The following is an 18,484-nucleotide window of genomic DNA, read 5'->3' as shown; positions in this document are numbered from 1 at the left end:
TCAGGCCCTGCGTGGGGCTCTGTGCTGACAGCGCGGAGCCTGCTTGGGATTCTCTCTCTCCCCCCGCCTCTCTCTGTCCCTCCCCCGCTCGTGCTCTCTATCTCAAAATAAGTACAGAAATTAAAAGAAAATGATTTTTTTTAAAAAAAGAACTTGCTTTCTTTTTTGTTTTTGCAGCCAGTTTGTTGCAGAGCAGTGGGACAGAGTAGCTGGGCCAATCTCTTTGGCCCATCTCTCTTCTTGCAGGTGTTAAGTCGATATGGATGTTATTTAAGCCCCTTGAGTGGGCCAAGCATACTGGGTAAACACCTCACTTCTGCTTGAGGTCTGCGTTGGCAATTGAGAAGAACATCACCAGAAATCCACACTTGACGATTTTCATTAAGAGACATCCAAAAGGCTCTATTTGCTTGGTTTTTTTTTACATAATACATGTCGGTCTTCGTGGCCATGTTCTCCCACCTGTGAGAACGGCTGCTGTGTATTGGCTAGAAAGGTCTAGAAAGTTTGGTGACAAAGGGACACCACGAGGGAGAATTCCTCCAATCCCAAATAGCATAGTTACTGCACCTACGAAGGGCCGGCTGGGGGTGCACCAGTGCGTCACACAACAGGGTGGCCTCCCCGGCAACAGGGAGGAGACTGGCGGCCCCTTCCAGGCAGCGGCCCGGCTGCAAGGCTAGCATTCCGGGTTGGCTTGCAAGGGCTAGCATCTGCCTTTCTGCAGCCCTGACTTGACCGACTGCGGGCTCACGGGGCCCCTCCTGTCCTGCTACAGACAAAAGCCCCTCTGCCCCTCCCCCCGCTGGGAGAGCCGGCTGAGGGGAGGGGCTGCAACATCAAGCGAGCCCCCAGGACCCAGGGTGAGCAGCGCTGCCCGCTCACACTCGCATTCTCAGGAGAGGATCTGGGGAGGCTCTGCACTGGAATCACAGGAGTGCAGGGCGGGTAGGAACCTTGACAGCATCCCGGGTAACAACCTCATCTATCAGGAAGAACTCAAATTCCCAGAGAAGCTCCCGGGGGTTGAGACACAGCCTTGAGTCCAGAGTCCAGATGCCCGAAGTGCAAACCAGGGGCTGCGTTAGGGGTCCGTGAATTCACTTCAAGACATCGATGCCCTCCCCTGAGGGCGTGAAACAATACTATGCTCACGTGCTGTTGCCTAGATGGAACATCTAGAACTTAATAGTTTCAGAAGAGTCTGTGATTTGAGGTGGAAGCCTTCTCTAGCGTGGCAGTCTGCAGGAGCAGGCTGCAATGGACCCTCCGGTGGGCATGCAAGACAGTCTGCTCCTGTGAAGGAAAAGCTACTCTAATTTACTTTGATTTACTTAGTTCATATTTTAAAATTTATGTCTATTTGATAATGCATGTAACATTTTATGTGTCTTTTAAAGTTTATTTATGTATTTTGAGAGACAGAGAGAGCATGCACGGGGGAGGGGCAGAGAGAAGAAGAGGAGTTGGAGAATCCCAAGCAGGCTCCATGCCGTCAGCACAGAGCCCGACGTCCCTGTAGGACCCAGGCGTCCCTATAACGCGTACAGTATTTTAATGAGTGTGTACAAAATTATCATACATATATGGAGCATACAGGGCTTTTTCTCACTATGAAAGTTAAACAATCAAAGAATTTGGAGATAACTGCTTTAAAGTAGATGTCACAGGGTGCCTGGGCGGCTCAGTTGGCTAGGCATCCGACTTTGGTTCAGGTCATGATCTCAAGGGTCATGAGTTCAAGCCCTGCATCCGGCCCTGTGTGGACAGCTTGGAGCCTGGAGCCTGCTTCGATTTCAGTATGTGTGTGGGTGTCTCTGCCCCTCCCCATCTCTCCCTTTCTCAAAAACAAACATTAAAAAAAAAAAAATTTAAGTAGATGTGGCAAACAGTTGGCCCAGAAGAGGAATCCAGACTGCAGACATGCAGTTTTGTAGTATTTAAAAAGGAAATTTGGGGCGCCCGGGTGGCTCAGTCGGTTGAGTGTCCGACTTTGGCTCAGGTCATGATCTTATGGTTCGTGGGCCCGAGCCCTGTGTCGGGCTCTGTGCCGACAGCTCAGAGCCTGGAGCCTGCTTCGGATTCTGGGTCTCCCTCTCTCTGCCCCTCCCCCACTCACACCGTGTCTCTGTCTCTCAAAAATAGATAAACATTAAAATAATAATAAAAAAAGGAGATGAGAAGATAGTTAAGAAGTCAGAAAATTATGCATAAAAAATTGAATTTCCAGCTTCTCTTGAAAAAACAAAAACAAAAACAAAAGCAAAGCAGACAGTTGATAAAAAAAAAAAAGGGCCTGTGTACTTGGATGGCAAGAATCAGCTCTAACCAGTAGTAGTGTCCCCTTGGGATGGTTTGCTATAGTCCCCACTGCTCCCTGCTACCCTGTTGTCCCCTGGCACTGAGACTGGGTTTTAGCCGCATCTCACATTATGTTTCGACAGCGGTGCGCCAGTAAATGTTTAACAAACAAGTCCCTGGAAAGAAAAAGCTCTGATTTGCAGCATTTTCTGATTTCTATGTTGTAAATATTCCCTCATGGCCAATGTCACGCTACCTGCTTGACTTCACAGAACACAGAGCTGGGAGGAGCACGATCAGCTCTCATGAATTAATCAGAGCGGACTCGAATACACCACTCATTGTTTTTTAGGTTTTTTTCAGTTTTTTTTTTTTCCACCATCCAGCTTTCCTTGTTACTTTTGTTAATGTGTGCTTTTTCACTCAATTACCTTACATGACTAATTCAGGGTGTGCCTTCCCTATTATAGAAGAGGGACAGTCGAAGGCTTGGTAGAAATAGAATCGAGTGTAGCTGACTCCAAAGTCTACTCCTCCCACCACCTGACAGGTGCCTGATTTAGGCTCTGTCGACAGAGACAGTTTCTGTCTAAAGGGCAAGATAAGCCTCAGTGCCGTGTTTGGGATGTTTGCTGATACTTACTTCAGGGTCAGGACCTTGACCAATATTCTGTTGCCCAGATGTTCCTTAGGACATTCTGGAACCGGACGTATTTCCACGGCATCCTCCTATTATTAAACACATGGTAAAGAAATCATTAGTGAATTTCCACGAGGGGTTCCAGCTGAAGTCAGTCCGGGGAAGGGAAGCCTGCCGTCCAGGGCTCGACTGTCATTTGCTTTCTTTCTTTCTTTTTTTTTTTTATTTCTTTTTTTTTTGTGTGTTTTTTTTTCAACGTTTATTTATTTTTGGGACAGAGAGAGACAGAGCATGAACGGGGGAGGGGCAGAGAGAGAGGGAGACACAGAATCGGAAACAGGCTCCAGGCTCCGAGCCATCAGCCCAGAGCCCGACGCGGGGCTCGAACTCACGGAGCGCGAGATCGTGACCTGGCTGAAGTCGGACGCTTAACCGACTGCGCCACCCAGGCGCCCCTCATTTGCTTTATTTCTAATTGTGGGATAACACTTGGACTTTTTATCCAACCCCAAGCTTCAAAGTCAACATTGACAGCAAACAATTTCTCCTTTCAGAAAGCTAAGCATTTAAGACAAAGAAACAGAGGGAGGAAGGAAGGAAATGTGAACAGGAATATGGCTGAGTAACATCCACCAGATGGCATTGCAAAATCTAATACCTATTGTTGGTATTGCTGGCTTTTTTTTTTTTTTTTTTTTTTTGCTTGCTCTAAACACACATTCAGAATATTTCTCCCGTCAAAGTTTTACTAGTAAATAGGTGAGTTTCAGGCTTGAGGTCTGCGTCAGAATAGCTCACGTCAGGCTACATGTAAACCATCAGGACTAAAATATAGTGTCTTTCTCACTTCAACGTTCTCTTAAACAGATGATATAGAGACTTGGGGTTGAATATGTATAGGTTCTATGCCTGCATATCCAGCTAGAGCTGGCAAAAGTTCTAAGGACAGGAAGCGCAGCAATGACAAATTAGCAATGACTTAGTAATGACAAATACACCTGTCTATTTTACCACTTCGGGACTCAAGACTTAAAAAGAAATATCAAGTCCCTGAGGCAACTTTCAACATTCAAATCTGAGCTATCATAATATATTAAAAAAATTGTTTTTTGAAGTTTTATTTATTTTTGAGAGAGAGAGAGAGAGAGGAGAGGCAGAGAGAGAAGGAGACACACGATCTGAAGTAGGCTCCAGGCTCTGAGCTGTCAGCACAGAGCCCAACACGGGGCTCGAAGTCACAGATGGCGAGAGCCTGACCTGAGCCAAAGTCGGACGCCCAACCGACTGAGCCACCCAGGCACCCCGACAGTATCTTAATTATATCCATATATTCAAAGATAACAGTGCAAATCCCTGAAAACTTGAATTCCTGCTCTTGCAGTAGACTCTCTAAACACGGGCGGTCTGCGACTCACAAGGGTCCAAAGAAGAGTCGTGTCTAATTATGTTCTCCTGGCCTACAAATGATGGGAGCTTTCCACCAAATACCCCACAGCGACAGGTAACATTTTTAAATACAGCAGCAGAATCATGTCCTCAGTAAATCTGTACCCAGATGTGTGGAACAAAGTAGCAAACCAGCTGTATCCTAACCTCCGTTCCTCAAGGCCCAAGCCCGGGTTCATCAGATGGCCACCTTGCCCGCTGGAACTGCTGATCGTGTTTCGGGAGAGCCACTGCTTGATGTCCACACTGAGTTCAACTCCCTCCAGAACAGGCTGGCACTTGTGGGGCGATCAGAGCTGACACATTGAAAAGCGAGGCCTCCTCCCACCCCACTCCACTGGAGAAGAACCTCAACACATATTCACGGGCTTCTGAGGCTACCTCTCTGATCTGGATTCCAACCCTTAGGATCCTTGGCTAAAAGCTTTTCATTGGGAGAATGGGAGCATACACAAAATTGGAGACAGTAATGTAGTGAACCTCCCTTACCTGTCATGTAAGTTTCCACAAGCTCAACGCAGGGGCAACCTGGGTTCACCTACAGTCCCATTGACCACCTTCTCCTCCCACCCCCACACTCAATACTGGATTACTTGTAAGCAAGACTCCAGACATCATATCATCTCTTCTGTAAATATTTCAGCACACATCTCTACAAGATAAAGACTTTGAAAAACACAGAGCTATAAAATCATTATGACTCTTAAGAATTAACAGTAATTTCTTATCATTGCTGCGTATTTAGTCAGTTCCAAATTTCCCCCAAACGTATCCATTTTGGTGTGTGTGTGTGTGTTTTGCAGCTAGTTTGTTAAATCACGATCTAAACAAGGTCTACATATTGATGTCTTTCCTAAGCCTCTTCTAGTCTACATGCATTTCTTAAGTGTTATAGTTGTCTGCAGTAGGAACTAGCTTGCAAAGGAGGAGAAGAGAAAATATGAAGCTTTAGAGGATGTTTGTTGTTCTATCTTGCTGAGTGTGTGTGTGTGTGTGTGTGTGTTTATTTAGAGAGAAAGAAATGGGGGGAGAGACAGTAAGAGAGTAAGAGACAGTATGAGAGATGTTCTTCCATCAGCTGACCCAACGGATCCTGGGGCCAACTCTAACTCTGCCTGCCTGTGATCTCATCACCTGAGCCCCTCCACTACTTTTCTTCTTAACTGGTTTTTAACTGGGCTCTGTCACTTGCAGCCTCAAGAGTCTGAATGCAAACTCTTCTGCGATTTAGAGTATAGTGGCATGGTTTTAGGGACCAACACATAGGATACCTTTTACAGAACCCACAATGAATCAGGGAACAAACATGCCTCATAGAAGCTTGGTGGTTGTGGGGCACCTGGGTGGCTCAGTTAGTTAAGTGTGGGACTTTGGTTCTGGTCATGATGTCACGGTTCATGAGTTCAAGCCCCGCATTGGGTTCTGTGCTGACAGCTTGGAGCCTGGAGCCTGATTCTGACAGATTCTGTGTCTCCCTCTTTCTCTGCCCCTTCCCTGCTCATGCTCCATCTCTCTCTCTCTCTCTCTCAAAAATAAATAAACATTAAAAAAAAAAAAGAAGTGTAATGGTTGCATTCTACTTTTGCTTCTCCTGCAGGCTCAGTCATAATTGGGATATAATGGTCCACCTCTCTTCTAATTCTCCTCACCAAGAAATAAAGTAATGGTAATATTAAATAGTTTAATTAATGTGCTTTCAAAAGAAATCAGCATGTTTGATTACTTCATGGGAGCCAGAAATTTACCTTTCTTCCACAGGGCTACCTTTGGAGAAAGTGCAAATTACAAGGGCAAATGCAACCTCTGGGTGTATGAGCTTCAAAATATTAAAGGCTGGTCTAGGGGCCCTCCAGCACTGTAGACATACCAATTTACAAATAATTGGCACACTAATTACAAAGCATTCCTCTCCACTCAATAAAGCAGGCCCATTAGGGCCTCTGCTAGATCATAACTCTCAGTCCTAATCAAGTTTCTGCATTGTTTCAAAGACCATGAAACAAAGCGCCTTCAACACAGTCTGTAACTCATTCTTGCACTCAATGTGGGACTGGACACCCTCCCGTGTAATCCCACGAGGGGGACTCCAATGAGCCGCTGCCTCACTGGACATGTTCTCCCGCCCCCCTTTCAAATTGTTTTCTCTCTCCTGATGTCCACTTTGGGACTCTTTCTTACATAGTGGCACCCCCAGCATGGAACTTGGAGGAAAAAGAATGCATGTGAAGGTCATATTGAACACTGCTAATAAGTTTTAAAGTTTCCCATGGAAACTGAAAAGGTATGAGATAGAATGTGGTTGCTGATATCATCTCGGGGTTTCAGTTACGTGTGCTAATTTACCAGGCAGTCATATGTAGATAGATAAATAGGCAAACATAAGATTTGGGGTTAATGGGCTAGGAGCTCCATTCTGTCATTTCACCTGCCTGTTGAATCTTGAACAAGTCACTTTACCTCTCTGACTCTTACTTTGCAATCTCAAGAACGGAGGCAATAAGGCTGCCCACATCATCCATTTTTGTTTGTAATCTGCCTCATTCATAAAAGGAATTTGAGGCCACTGAAAATAAATCAAGAGATGAGAAAACCAAGATGGTTGGGAAATAAAGATAAGAAGGAAAGAAGGAAGGGGTGTTTGGGTGGCTCAGTCGGCTGAGCATTTGACTTCAGTTCAGGTCATGATCTCACGGTTTGTGAGTTTGAGCCCCGTGATGGGCTCTGTGCTGTAAGCTCAGATCCTGGAGCCTGCTCAGATTCTCTGTCTCCCTCTCTCTCTGCCCCTCCCCTGCTCATGTGCGTGCACGTGCACACGCTCTCTCTCTCTCTCTCTCTCTCAAAAATGAATAAACATTTAAAAAAGTAAAAGTAAATTTAAAAAAAGAAGGAAAGAAAGCTGAATATAATTCAGGACACCAATAGGTAAGCCGCTAGATTTAGTAGTGATGAACAGAAATTTGACCCTAAGTAATGAATCCAGGAGAGCCAATGACAAGACACGCACACGTGTCCTGTGTTTGCATTTCCCCAGTGGACGCGAACTCTTCTCTGTCTGAAGGCCTGCGAGACACTTTCCCTCCGGGTCCTCACTGAGGCATAGGATGAGGTCAGTGTCCTCAATGATATTTGCACAGTACACACAATGTCCTATCTCATGACAGATGTCTGCTTTCCTGTCCTTTCCGCTGACCATTGGTAAACTCATAGAAGGGCAAGTCAGCAGTCACAATACCCAGGGGTGGGGGCTTCAAAAGGTTTAAGAATCAAGCTCCCTAGGGGCATGCTAAGCATGGAACCTGCTTGAGATTCTCTCACCCTCTTTCTTTCCCTGCCTTTCTTTCTTTCTCTCTCTCTCTCTCTCTCTCTCTCTCTCAAAATAAATAAATAAACATTAAAAAAAAAAAAAAAAGAACCAGGCTCCCTAATGGTCTTCTTGCTTGATCCAAAAATTAAATTTAAAACACTTAGAGGCATGGATGGACAGTGTATCTTTTAGGCAAAAATGCCCCCCAAATCATATATTTTGCAACAGAACTTTGAATAAAATTTGGACCACGGAGATATTGCTGTAGCCAGTTTTGGCGCGGGCCAGTAGCGGACATTCCGGCATGCGGAGGCAAGACTGAGAGCCTCATATAAAGTATAAGGAGCCTAAACAGGCTTGGAGGACGGTCATTTCTCAGCCCATCTGAAGCACCCCCTGGGGATGACACAGGTAAAGCCTAAATTATCACACTGTTCTGGGTCAGCTCTGATATATAAAGAAGTGGACAATCAAGGTTCTGAAGTTCTATGCATTAAGAGCACAGCTATGATCACTTTTGGCCAGAATGTTTTCAAAGCAATTCTCTTCAGGCTGTTCACAGAGATTATTTTTCTTTCTTTTTCTTTCTTTCTTTCTTTCTTTCTTTCTTTCTTTCTTTCTTTCTTTCTCTTTCTTTCTTAAAAATTTTTTTTAATGTTTATTTAGTTTTGAGAAACAGAGACAGACAGAGCATGAGCAGGGGAGAAGCAGAGAGAGAGGGAGACACAGAACTCGAAGCAGGCTCCAGGCTCCGAGCTGCCAGCACAGAGCCCGACGTGGGGCTCGAACTCACGGGCTGCGAGGTCATGACCTGAGCCCAAGTCGGGCGCTTAACTGACTGAGCCACCCAGGCGGCCCTACAGACATTATTTTTAAACGTATTTTAACAAAACACTTACGAACACCAAAGCTTAGGGGCGCCCGGGTGGCTCAGTCGGTTAAGTGTCCGACTCTTGACTTCGGCTCAGGTCACGATCTCACGGTTTGTGAGCTTGAGTCCCACACTGGACCCCGAGCTGACGGCGCAAAGCCTACTTGGGATTCTCTCTCCCCTCTCTCTGCCCCTCCCCTGCTCATGCGTGCTCTCTCAAAATAAACAAGTAAAATAAACATTAAAAAAAAAAAAAAAGAACACCAAAGTTTAAGTAACACGCCTTGATGGATTAACGGCAAAACAGATCCCCAAATCACTGAATGGTTTGACTCACTGCGTGAGGTTACTGCATGCAGACTGTAAAATGTTCTGAAGGTTAAATGAGATGGTATCAGCGAAAGTGTTTCGTTAAGAGCTATGGAAATCCTGTTTGCTATTGTCGGAACCTCATTTGTAAGCTTGATCGATAACTGGTTTTGCTCTTCCACAGGCCTGTTCTGGTAAAAAGAACAGCCCAGAAATCATACCGTCGGGCCTTCCGGCACTGCTATAGAGTAATGACGGACAACAGTAGTTTCCTGGAGCCCCTGTGTCCCCACTGCAGTTCACACATGGAGATGGCCGCACCCACCTCGTCCACCGCTGGGTACAAGGCAAAGAGCTCTGCCTGCCGATTGGTCCTCCGGGCCTCCTCATTCTGCTTCTCGAAGTCCTCGGCACTCACGTGCTGCAGGAGGTTCTCCAGCCGCTGGTCAGGCTGCAGGCTGCGGAGGTCGAAGCCACACGCGGTGAGGGGACCTTTCCCGGACACGTCACACAGCACATTTAAGTGGCGGGGGCGTGCCTGCGAGAAAAGACACATCTTATGAGAGAGACTGCGGGTCTCAAGTGAGTCTGGAAGCATCTGGGATGTCAGACCCCTGCTCCAACGTGGGATTGCAGAGTCACGCCTCAGGTGGCTTCTGAGCAAACTGGGGGTTTGACAGCAATCACGTCTTAGCCTCCTGGTTGGAATATCCTAAAATGAAACGTCTCCTTCCCACCTGGAAGCAGGTAATTTACTCATCGGATGTGGATACACTGGTCCTTGAGGAAAGGTTTGACCACAGCACGGTGTTCCTGTTAGTTCTGGGGCCATGTTCTTTTCTGGAGGTGGGAGCCAAGTCTCTTGGGAACCTCACTGAGGTCTCACGCTCAAGCAAAAAAGAACTGAAATAACATATAATAGAAAGGGAGCTGGACTGGGGCATAGAGGGATCCTGGCCTAATCTCAACTCCAGAACTTGGCTTCTGAAACTGAAAATGAGAGGTTGTATGAGAAGCCTTCCAAATTAAACCTCATATAAATTCCCACACTCAATATTATGCTTCCAAAGACAGAGACGTGGGGGTGGGAACACCCTTCCACAGGGCTTTAGTAACAGTTAGGGCAATATGAACCAGAACAAAAAGCAGGAAAGCATTTGCCAGTCAAGTAGTGTCCACTTTTAGCTGCAGTGTGTTTGAAAAAAGTCGTAAAGCATTCACAAGCAGATGCTTTATTCCATTAGGAACGTTTCAGTGACGGGGGATTGCAAACGCAGCCAAAGATTTGGCAAAGCCTTGACAACCATAATTAATGATACGTGGTAAGAATGCAGATGGAACTATTACAAACATCTGTAAAATTAATGGTAAAATGTTATCCTAAAGTTCTAAAAAAAAATGGACCTGGTACTGTACAATGTCTACAATGTATACTTTTTGTGGCAAACATCGACCTTACAGAAATTCTACTCTGCTAGATCATAAATTTGACCTAACTGTGCTAGCAATAATCAATATTAGTACTTTAATCATTGATACTTCTTTGGCTTAGAATTTATGAGAGCCTTGGGAAAAGGATGTGAATTTACCAAGTTTCTTTAAAAGGACGTCAAGAAATATATATGATGTCCATAATGTATTCTAAGGGCATAAACTGGACAAGTCAGCAAGGACTGTGAGGACAAGAGCATCTCTGGGACATTGTTTATAGCAACAAAATAAGAGAAACAATCTAAATGTCCCCCAAAGAGGAAGCATTCAGAGATTCTGGACCTTGCATCCGAGGGAATGTATGTAACCATTTAAAGAAAACCCAAGAAACATGTATTGGTTGGAAGAGAAAGACGGTCGCAGTATGGTGTATTGTTAATATGACAACGGAGGGCATACAATATTAGGTATAATATGATCTAATTTTTATGAAAGCTATGTGTACCACGGAGTTGTATCATGTATATATTGCACCTACGTGTTCAGGCACCTGGCCTCACCATTCCACTCAGAAGGTGCCAAAAATGGCAGTGACGTGGATGATGTTGCCGGTTGTCTCCCTGCCTGAGCATCTCTGCACAGTGAGTATTAGTCTAATACTGAAAACCATACAACTTTTGCGTAACTTGACTCCACAACCCAGCTGAGGACTTAGTTGAGTGCAGTGAGTACGCTGAACGAGGGTGCTTCATGGGGGTGTTGGTAATTTGCCTATCCTCTCTCAGCTTTCAATTTTATACTCTGGCACTCAGCAAGCCACGTCTCGGCTTTGCCATGGCTCCCTTTGGGCTCCGCCAGGAGGGGGCGCTATAGGGGGACTGGATGGCTGGAGCGGGGAGAAGGGACTCCCTCCTCCCTCTTTGCTTGCATTTCCTCACACTTCGGTAGTGGCAGTTGGTTCTGGCTTTCGGCCTCTTTGGGCACTTCTAGAACCATCTTCATCTCACCTCCTTGGAGGTACCAGCACCAGGTGGACAGTCCCACGTCTAAGAGGTCAGAGTCCAGACTCCCTGACCCTGTGGGGTTTTTCCTCCGAGATCCGGAAATACTCCCCACAGCTAGGTCCCGCCCCCTCCCCAGGGATTTGAGTCCCAGCTCCAAAGTTACTCTTCAGAGTTTTTAGGTTCTGGAAACTCCAAACTCTTCCCACTAGACCCCCAGTTCTTGAATGTGGTCTTGGGACCTCCTGGGAAATGCTAATTAGAAATCGAATTATTGAGTGCCACCCGCCCAGAACTAGTGAATCAGAAACTCCAGGGTGGGGCCTAGCCATCTGAGTTCAAACAAGCCCTCCAGGGGATTGCAGTGAACTCCAGGCTTAGAGCCACTGCCCTAGGCCCCAGCCCCAGGGTGACGTGCTGCTTCCTGCACCTAAAGTTTCTGTCGGACTTCGATTTTCCTGTTCGGTTCTCCGGGTCCTCCAAAACCTGTTTAACCAATTCCCTCGGTTACATTTTCTTGTTGTTAAGATATCTGGGGTGGCGTATCTGATAGGTGACCAAGACAAGGTCGGGGCACCGGGGTGGCTCAGTCGGTTAAGCGTCCGACTCTTGGTTTCGACTCCAGTCGTGATCTCACGGTTCAGGCGTTCGAGCCCCGCGCCCAGCTCTGTGCTGACAGCGGGGAGCCTGCTTGGGATTCTCTCTCTCTCCCTCAAAATAAATAAACTTAAAAAAAAACTGAATTTAGTCAAAATTACCAGTGAAAAATCCCTTAAAAATCCCCCACAGAGCACTGGTATTCCATGCTTGAGGAAGCCCACCATATTCAATACCGGAACTGATGGCTGATTCCTAGGTAGAGCTCAGATAAAGCAGTGAGCTTGGCTGTAGAGACCACGTGGTTTGAAAAACAGGTAGTATTTTAGAAGTGTCTAGTCATTCAGCACGGTGAGATGCTTATAATGAGAGCCAAGCTGAAAGCTATACCAGTTCAGAAAACGCCCTATATATAGAAACGCAGACAAATTTCTTCCCTTTTGTTTTTCACACCTATAAAAGTTGGAGTAGAGCACCGGCTTTCTAAAAAAATTTTTTACCTGTGGTAAATCTACATAAAATTTACCATGTTAATCATTTTTTAGCGTACAGCTCAGCAGGGTGAAGGACACACTCTTGTACAACCAGTCTCCAGAACTCTTCACCTGTACCCATCTGTGCTGCAACTCTGTCCCCTTAAACAGTCATTTCCATTTCTTCCGCTTCCTACAGCCCCTGGCAACCGCCATTCTATGTTCTGTCTCTAGGAATCTGACTACTCTGGGGACCTCACACATGGGGAATGATACACTTTTTGTTCTTTTGTGACTCTTTACTTAGCCTGTGTCGGCGGGCACTAAGTGTGAGCTCGTATTGTCCTGAATGCTTCACACAAATTAACTCATTGAATAGTCAAAAGACCCCATGTGTTAGTGACTAGCTGCTATTGTCATTAGCGTTACGGACTTGAACGTGTGTGTCCCTGAAAAATTCTTGTGTTGAAATTGCAAGTCCCAGGTGGGAGGTAGGACCTTTGGGAGGTGATGAGGTCTTGAATCTGGGGCCTTACTGAATGTGATTAGTGCCCTTCTGAGAAAAGACACGGGAGAGTTTGTTTCCTCTCTCTTGGTCTCCACTTTGTGGAGATACATCAAAAGGTGTCTGCAAACCAGGAAGAGGGCTCTCGTCAGGAACCAAATCAGCCAGCACCTTGATCTTGGACATCCCCCTCTCTGAACTATAAGAAACAAATGTCTGGTGTTTTAGCTACCCCGGTCTATGGTAGTCTATTACACAGCCCAAAGTGACTAAGACAGTTAGCTTCCCTTAAATAAGTAACAAGTACTTGTTAGAGAAACTGTGTAAAATTGAGAAAAGAATACTTTTTAAGAAGTTACGGGAGTTCTAGTACCCAAAGACAATGCCTTCTGTGTTTCTGTAGGCATCTTTTTCCTACCAAATTCAAAATTTTGATTCCCCATCAGTGTTCTAAATTTTGATTCTTGATTGTGGTTTAACATTAACATATTTTCAAAATTCTCTTCTAAGATTTCAACTGCTTCATAATTTTAATAGATGCACAAAATATATATGCTCAACTATTCCTCCACAGAATCCCTGCCTGAGTTCTCGATCTTTCCAGTCAACTATGACTGTCCTTCTCTAGAGAAATTATTCAAATACATTCAATCGACTGTTCCAGATTCCAAATATTAACTTTGCCCAGTTAGTTCAGATGCTTCCGTTTCTTCCCAAAGGGTCCAAATATTCTCAAACCCAACCTAGTGTCAAAGTCAGGGAGCTGTGATTTAAAATGAGAAGAGACCAAGTGAAGAGACTGTCATTTCCCATCGAGTAGACTCGGGTAAGAACATGACTCCTCCAAGATCACACAACAGTTGACCAAGATGGTCAGAGAGCATGTCCCCTAAGGCGCTATTTCATTTATGCCATTGGGCCCCCATACCCAACACTCCTTTCTAAGGTAAATATTTCCTAATTTTTCCTTTCCCATCTCTGAAATGCAATGTACAGCTGATATAACTTACTTACACACAATTAGTTTTAAAATGAACTCAAAAAAATGTAATGGAACGAGGAGATAAGAGTAAAAATTATAATACGAAAGATGGCTTTGTTATCATCCTTGTTTCCCAGGGGAGGAAACCGAAGCCCAGGGAGGTAAATTATCCTGTCTGGGGCAACAGAGTGAGTATGTGGCAAAACCAGAGAACCCAGGCAGTCTGGCTTTCACTCATTCTGCACGCAGCCTGCCCTAGGGACGCCCCTGGGTGTCCTCAGGAATTGTAACAGGGGTGGGCTCCGTGGGCACCCTCCCTCCGCTTTTATGTATTTTCATTATTGAACTTGTGGGTTCTCATTTGAACAGCAACTTCTGTAGCTACAAACAGGTTTGAAAAACAGAAATCCCTGACTCAGATGGTAGCGTCCCTCCTACTCTGACATTCTCTGAGTCTCTAGCCTTTTTTCTAGTTAAAACATCAACAGCATGCCCTGGGCAGATCAGACCGGTAACCTGGTAACCATGTTTGTTGACAGAAAATACCTGCGCGCTGGGTTCACTGTTCTCCAAGGACTCTGACTCAAACGTCTGTTTCTGAAGTGTCTTGTGAAAATCTCTTCGGGATCCAGTCTTTTTAAAGCTGCAAATCTCCGCACTTCCTTGGTTTCTTTTATGGTTGTTATTATATCATTTGGAGAGAGAGAGAGAGAGAGAGAGGGATGCAAACATATTAGATTCAAAACAAAAGTAATGGCTTAAGCGTACACAGGGCACTGAAAGATCTTGCAAAGAGAGACCGATTGTAATTCCTCACATCTAATTATGCACCAGGCCTAATACAAAGCTGCGCTGTAATGAGAGGCAGACTTGCCTCCTGGCTGGCTCATTATTAAAGGCAGGAATGGTCTGGGAAAATGCCACTTCGGAGGTGTGGTCATTTCAGCTGCGGGGCATTTGGCAACGAGCTGACGCTAAACTATGACCCCAGTGTTAAGAGGCTGGAATAAATCTAGCAATGTGCAGAGCAGCAAATAAAGATCGTTTGAAGATAAAAATAGAGGAAAACGTTTAATGTCCCCATCAGTGTTCTTAATGATGAATGAAAAAGGCAGGACGTGGTTAAGAAAAAGAAGAGATAAATGACGTACATGCTAAAAATCTTTGCTAATATTCTCAATCTCCACTCCACGCACTCCATTAAGATTGTGTTTCAAAAATGTCTAGCTATGAAAAGGGTTTAAAATATAATGGCTACCACTGTCACTGGAGAAAGAAATGAGACCACCATGCAAAAGGCAACAGATAGGAGTTGTCAAATAATAACTATAGAAACCAGCATGCCTTTTCCCCATTTTTCTGACTCAGAGTCTTCTTGGAAAACAGGCTGCAAAGTCAACTGCACAACCACACCGCCATTTTGTTGGATTTCTCACACTATTCGAAACCCCCCTGAGCAGGGTGGTAAAAGGATATGAAATGAGTTAGGATTTATTAGGCCGATCAAATGGCAGACAGATTAAGCAGGAAATGTGGGAGGGCTACCAGCAATGATCCAAATACAGAGTCTATAACTCTTTGGGAGGGATGAAGTGTTGGGTTATGCACAGAGCTGGTAGTCAATAAATTTTAGTTGATTAAGCTAATTAAAGAAAAAAATGAGATGTCCCAGTGTTGTCTGCTGGGAGAACAGCTCTGTCCTTCGAGTTTATTGTGCTCTAAAGACAAGCAATTTGTTTTGAGTGAAAGGAGACAAGGAATAGCGTAGAAGACACCACAAGATGGGTATGGTGACGAACTCAAGTCAAAGTTTACTATAAATGGTCATCGTTAGTGTCTCTTGCATTGCCCCTTGCATTGGCCACTTGCATTGCCCCGATCTAAACCTGTGTTGACAGGGCTGGGTGACCAGCACGCTAAATTGGGAACTGAAAAAAAAAATAAGTCAATGAGTAAGGTACACTCTGAATAAGGAAGTAAGACTAAACATTTAGAAAAGATTTCAAGAGAAATATCCAGAATAATTTCTGGTTTGGAATTCCTAAACACCAACCAAAGAAATGAAATTTAAAATATATTGTTCATAGACATCAATTCCCAAAACGTCTTCTGGGGGACCCCTTCAAACAATGCCCCAGAAGTACTAACTACTTAAAATATTTAAGAAAATGATTTTGGTTCCAGTTGCTCTAAGTGTGCAAATGGTAGTGTTGAGAAGAGCAGATACATGTGTGAGCAAGATTTATTTTATAATATTTACTTTCTGTGAACAGAAGATCTTTGAGAGAGAGAGAGAGAGCCTTACATAGGATTTCATAAACCTGTTAGCTTCTTAAAAATTATTCTCATCAATAGAAACTTAGGAATATCCAAGTGGGTGTTGGATGGGTAACCAGTGCACAGTTTTTTTTTTTTACTCTAAGGGTTCAAAGAAAAACTTACATGTAATATAATGTCCTGTGGACAATGCACCCAACCCAAAATAGTGGTAAATAGGGAGTGGCATCCTAAGATTCCTCTTGTAATTATAACACACTGATTCTGTGATTATTTTCCCTGCAGAATCCAATTTTAAGGGGAAAAATTCCCAAAGGAATTAACTAGAGGCACCTGGGTGGCTCAATAGGTTAAGGGTACGGCTTCAGCTCTGGTCATGATCTCACGGTTTGTGGGTTCAAGCCCCGCATCAGGCTCTGTGCTGACAGCTCAGAGCCTTGAGCCTGCTTTGGATTCTGTCTGTCTGTCTGTCTGTCTCTCTCTCTCTCTCTGCCCCTGCCCCATTTGTGCTCTCTGTCTCTCTCTCTCAAAAATAAATAAACACTAAAAAAAGTAATTCTAAAATCTAATATGAACAGTGAATTAAAACACAAATTTCACACTTTGGTATCTGCTCTTTGACCTTCTTGGGACTTATACACTCCAGAGAGAACTGATGCCAAAGGTTCAGTGTCACATGTCTCCTCATAAGGACACCTGCTCAGGCCACAGAAATAAAAATCAGGAAGCAGCCTAACTTAAGACCTTGTGTGCCTTGGCAACCAGAACTGTATCTGCCTTAGCTTTCTTTCTTGTCTCCTAAGGTGCACTTATCTGAGTGTTCACTGACAGGTAACAACCCACACGTGCGCACACACACACACACACACATGCACACACACAACTACAGCCATGCATCTGCCCCCATCATCCTCAATCACTTCTCCCAGTGCCTCTGTTTCTTCACAGGTGAGGCATAAACACGAGGTGAACTCTAAGATACTTGCCCGGCTTTGAGATTTTGTGATAAAAAGTTCATACACTGTATCCGGAAACGTTCTAATCAATTTTCTCCTAAAGATGCTTAAATCTGGGAGAAGTCAGAATTGTTTGACCATCGATCTTTTGCTATTTTATGCCAATGGATGCTTGTTCTTCTCTTCTTTTTTCTCCTCTGTTTTGTTACAATGTTTCCTGGAGTCCTTTATATGAACCCAAAAGACACTGACAAATGGGCCTTACAAAAATGAGTCACTGAATAGTATTAAAAGTTCCTTATATACAATACGTACACTGTAATTCCAGACACGCACCGGCCTGAGGATTGGGAGGACGGAAGGCATTAAGACGGCCGTTTTCCATGGCTGCGTGTTTGGAACCACAGCAAACTTTTCTCCCCTTCCTCATTCTAGATTTAGCGTCTACTTCCCCATTTTCAAGTCTCAGAAAGTCACAAAGCTCCCTTGTGGCAGCAGGGGTAGAGCTGGCTGTGGGAGAGGGCAAGGGCTGGCAGGCATGTAAAGATGACTCATTTTAGAAGTGCCAGCCACGGAAGGCAGAAACCACCAACGGGTAGGTAGTGAGACTGCTGGCTGAGGGCCACTGGCCACCAGAACGCCCAACCTCATTACTCTACGCGGGCAACTAAGCCAAATAAAGCCATGCTCCTGTTGAACCTATCTGCAGACAAAAGAGAGATGGGGAAGGAGGCCAAGCAGTAGAACAGTAGAAAAACTATTCTCCTAAAATGAGCACAACCTATCGCTTCCCAAGAGAATTATATTCTTTTTCTCCAAACGCTGTTATCATATATTTGGGAACCATCCAAAGGCCAAACATATTTTGAAGACCAAACTCTTTTTTTAAAGTTTATTTTGAGAGAGAGAGAGAGAGAGAGAGAGAGAGAATTAGCGGGGGAGGGGCAGAGAGCGAGGGAGAGAGAGAATCCCCAGCAGGCTCCGCACCGTCAGCACAAATCCTGACGTGGGGCTCGAACTCACAAACCATTAGATCATGACCTGAGCCCAAATCAAGAGGCAGTCGCTTAACCAACTGAGCCACCCAGGCACCCCAAGACCATACTCTTTAGGGGCAGTGTGGAGTGGACCGAATTTGGCTCTGGTGTCCAGGACCTGGGTTCAGATGCTGCCCCCTTATTTACCGGCTATGAGGCCCTCGCTAGGCAAGTGACATAATCTCTTTGAGCCACAGTTTCCACAGGTGTGACATAGGGAGTAACACTGCTCATTTCGAAGGCCTGTTGTGATGACTGGAAAATGATACATATGCCTCCCTTCTCTTCCCGTCCCGTCCCGTCCCTTCCCTTCCCTTCCCTTCCCTTCCCTTCCCTTCCCTTCCCTTCCCTTCC

The 18,484-nt window shown here is 45.0% G+C and overlaps 1 protein-coding gene across 5 annotated transcripts in view; it reads right to left on the bottom strand.

Annotated features, from left to right (window-relative positions):
• The window catches only part of DOCK8 (dedicator of cytokinesis 8), a 176,049-nt gene that overhangs the window by 134,527 nt on the left and 23,038 nt on the right, over positions 1–18,484 (bottom strand). For all 5 annotated transcript variants that reach the window (XM_040449418.1, XM_040449421.1, XM_040449422.1 and 2 more), the window contains exons 4-6: positions 14,407–14,530; positions 9,197–9,409; positions 2,945–3,030 (exon numbers count right to left, since the gene is read on the bottom strand). In XM_040449418.1, the coding sequence (XP_040305352.1) occupies positions 2,945–3,030; positions 9,197–9,409; positions 14,407–14,530 (423 nt within the window). The remainder of the gene's footprint in view (positions 1–2,944; positions 3,031–9,196; positions 9,410–14,406; positions 14,531–18,484) is intronic.

The sequence above is a fragment of the Herpailurus yagouaroundi genome, unplaced genomic scaffold (assembly GCF_014898765.1).
Source record: "Herpailurus yagouaroundi ecotype Mexico unplaced genomic scaffold, PumYag 199, whole genome shotgun sequence".
In the NCBI taxonomy this organism is placed as follows: domain Eukaryota; kingdom Metazoa; phylum Chordata; class Mammalia; order Carnivora; family Felidae; genus Herpailurus; species Herpailurus yagouaroundi.
The sequence above is the reverse complement of the archived record's forward strand: the minus strand, read 5'-3'. Positions and strand labels throughout refer to the sequence as shown.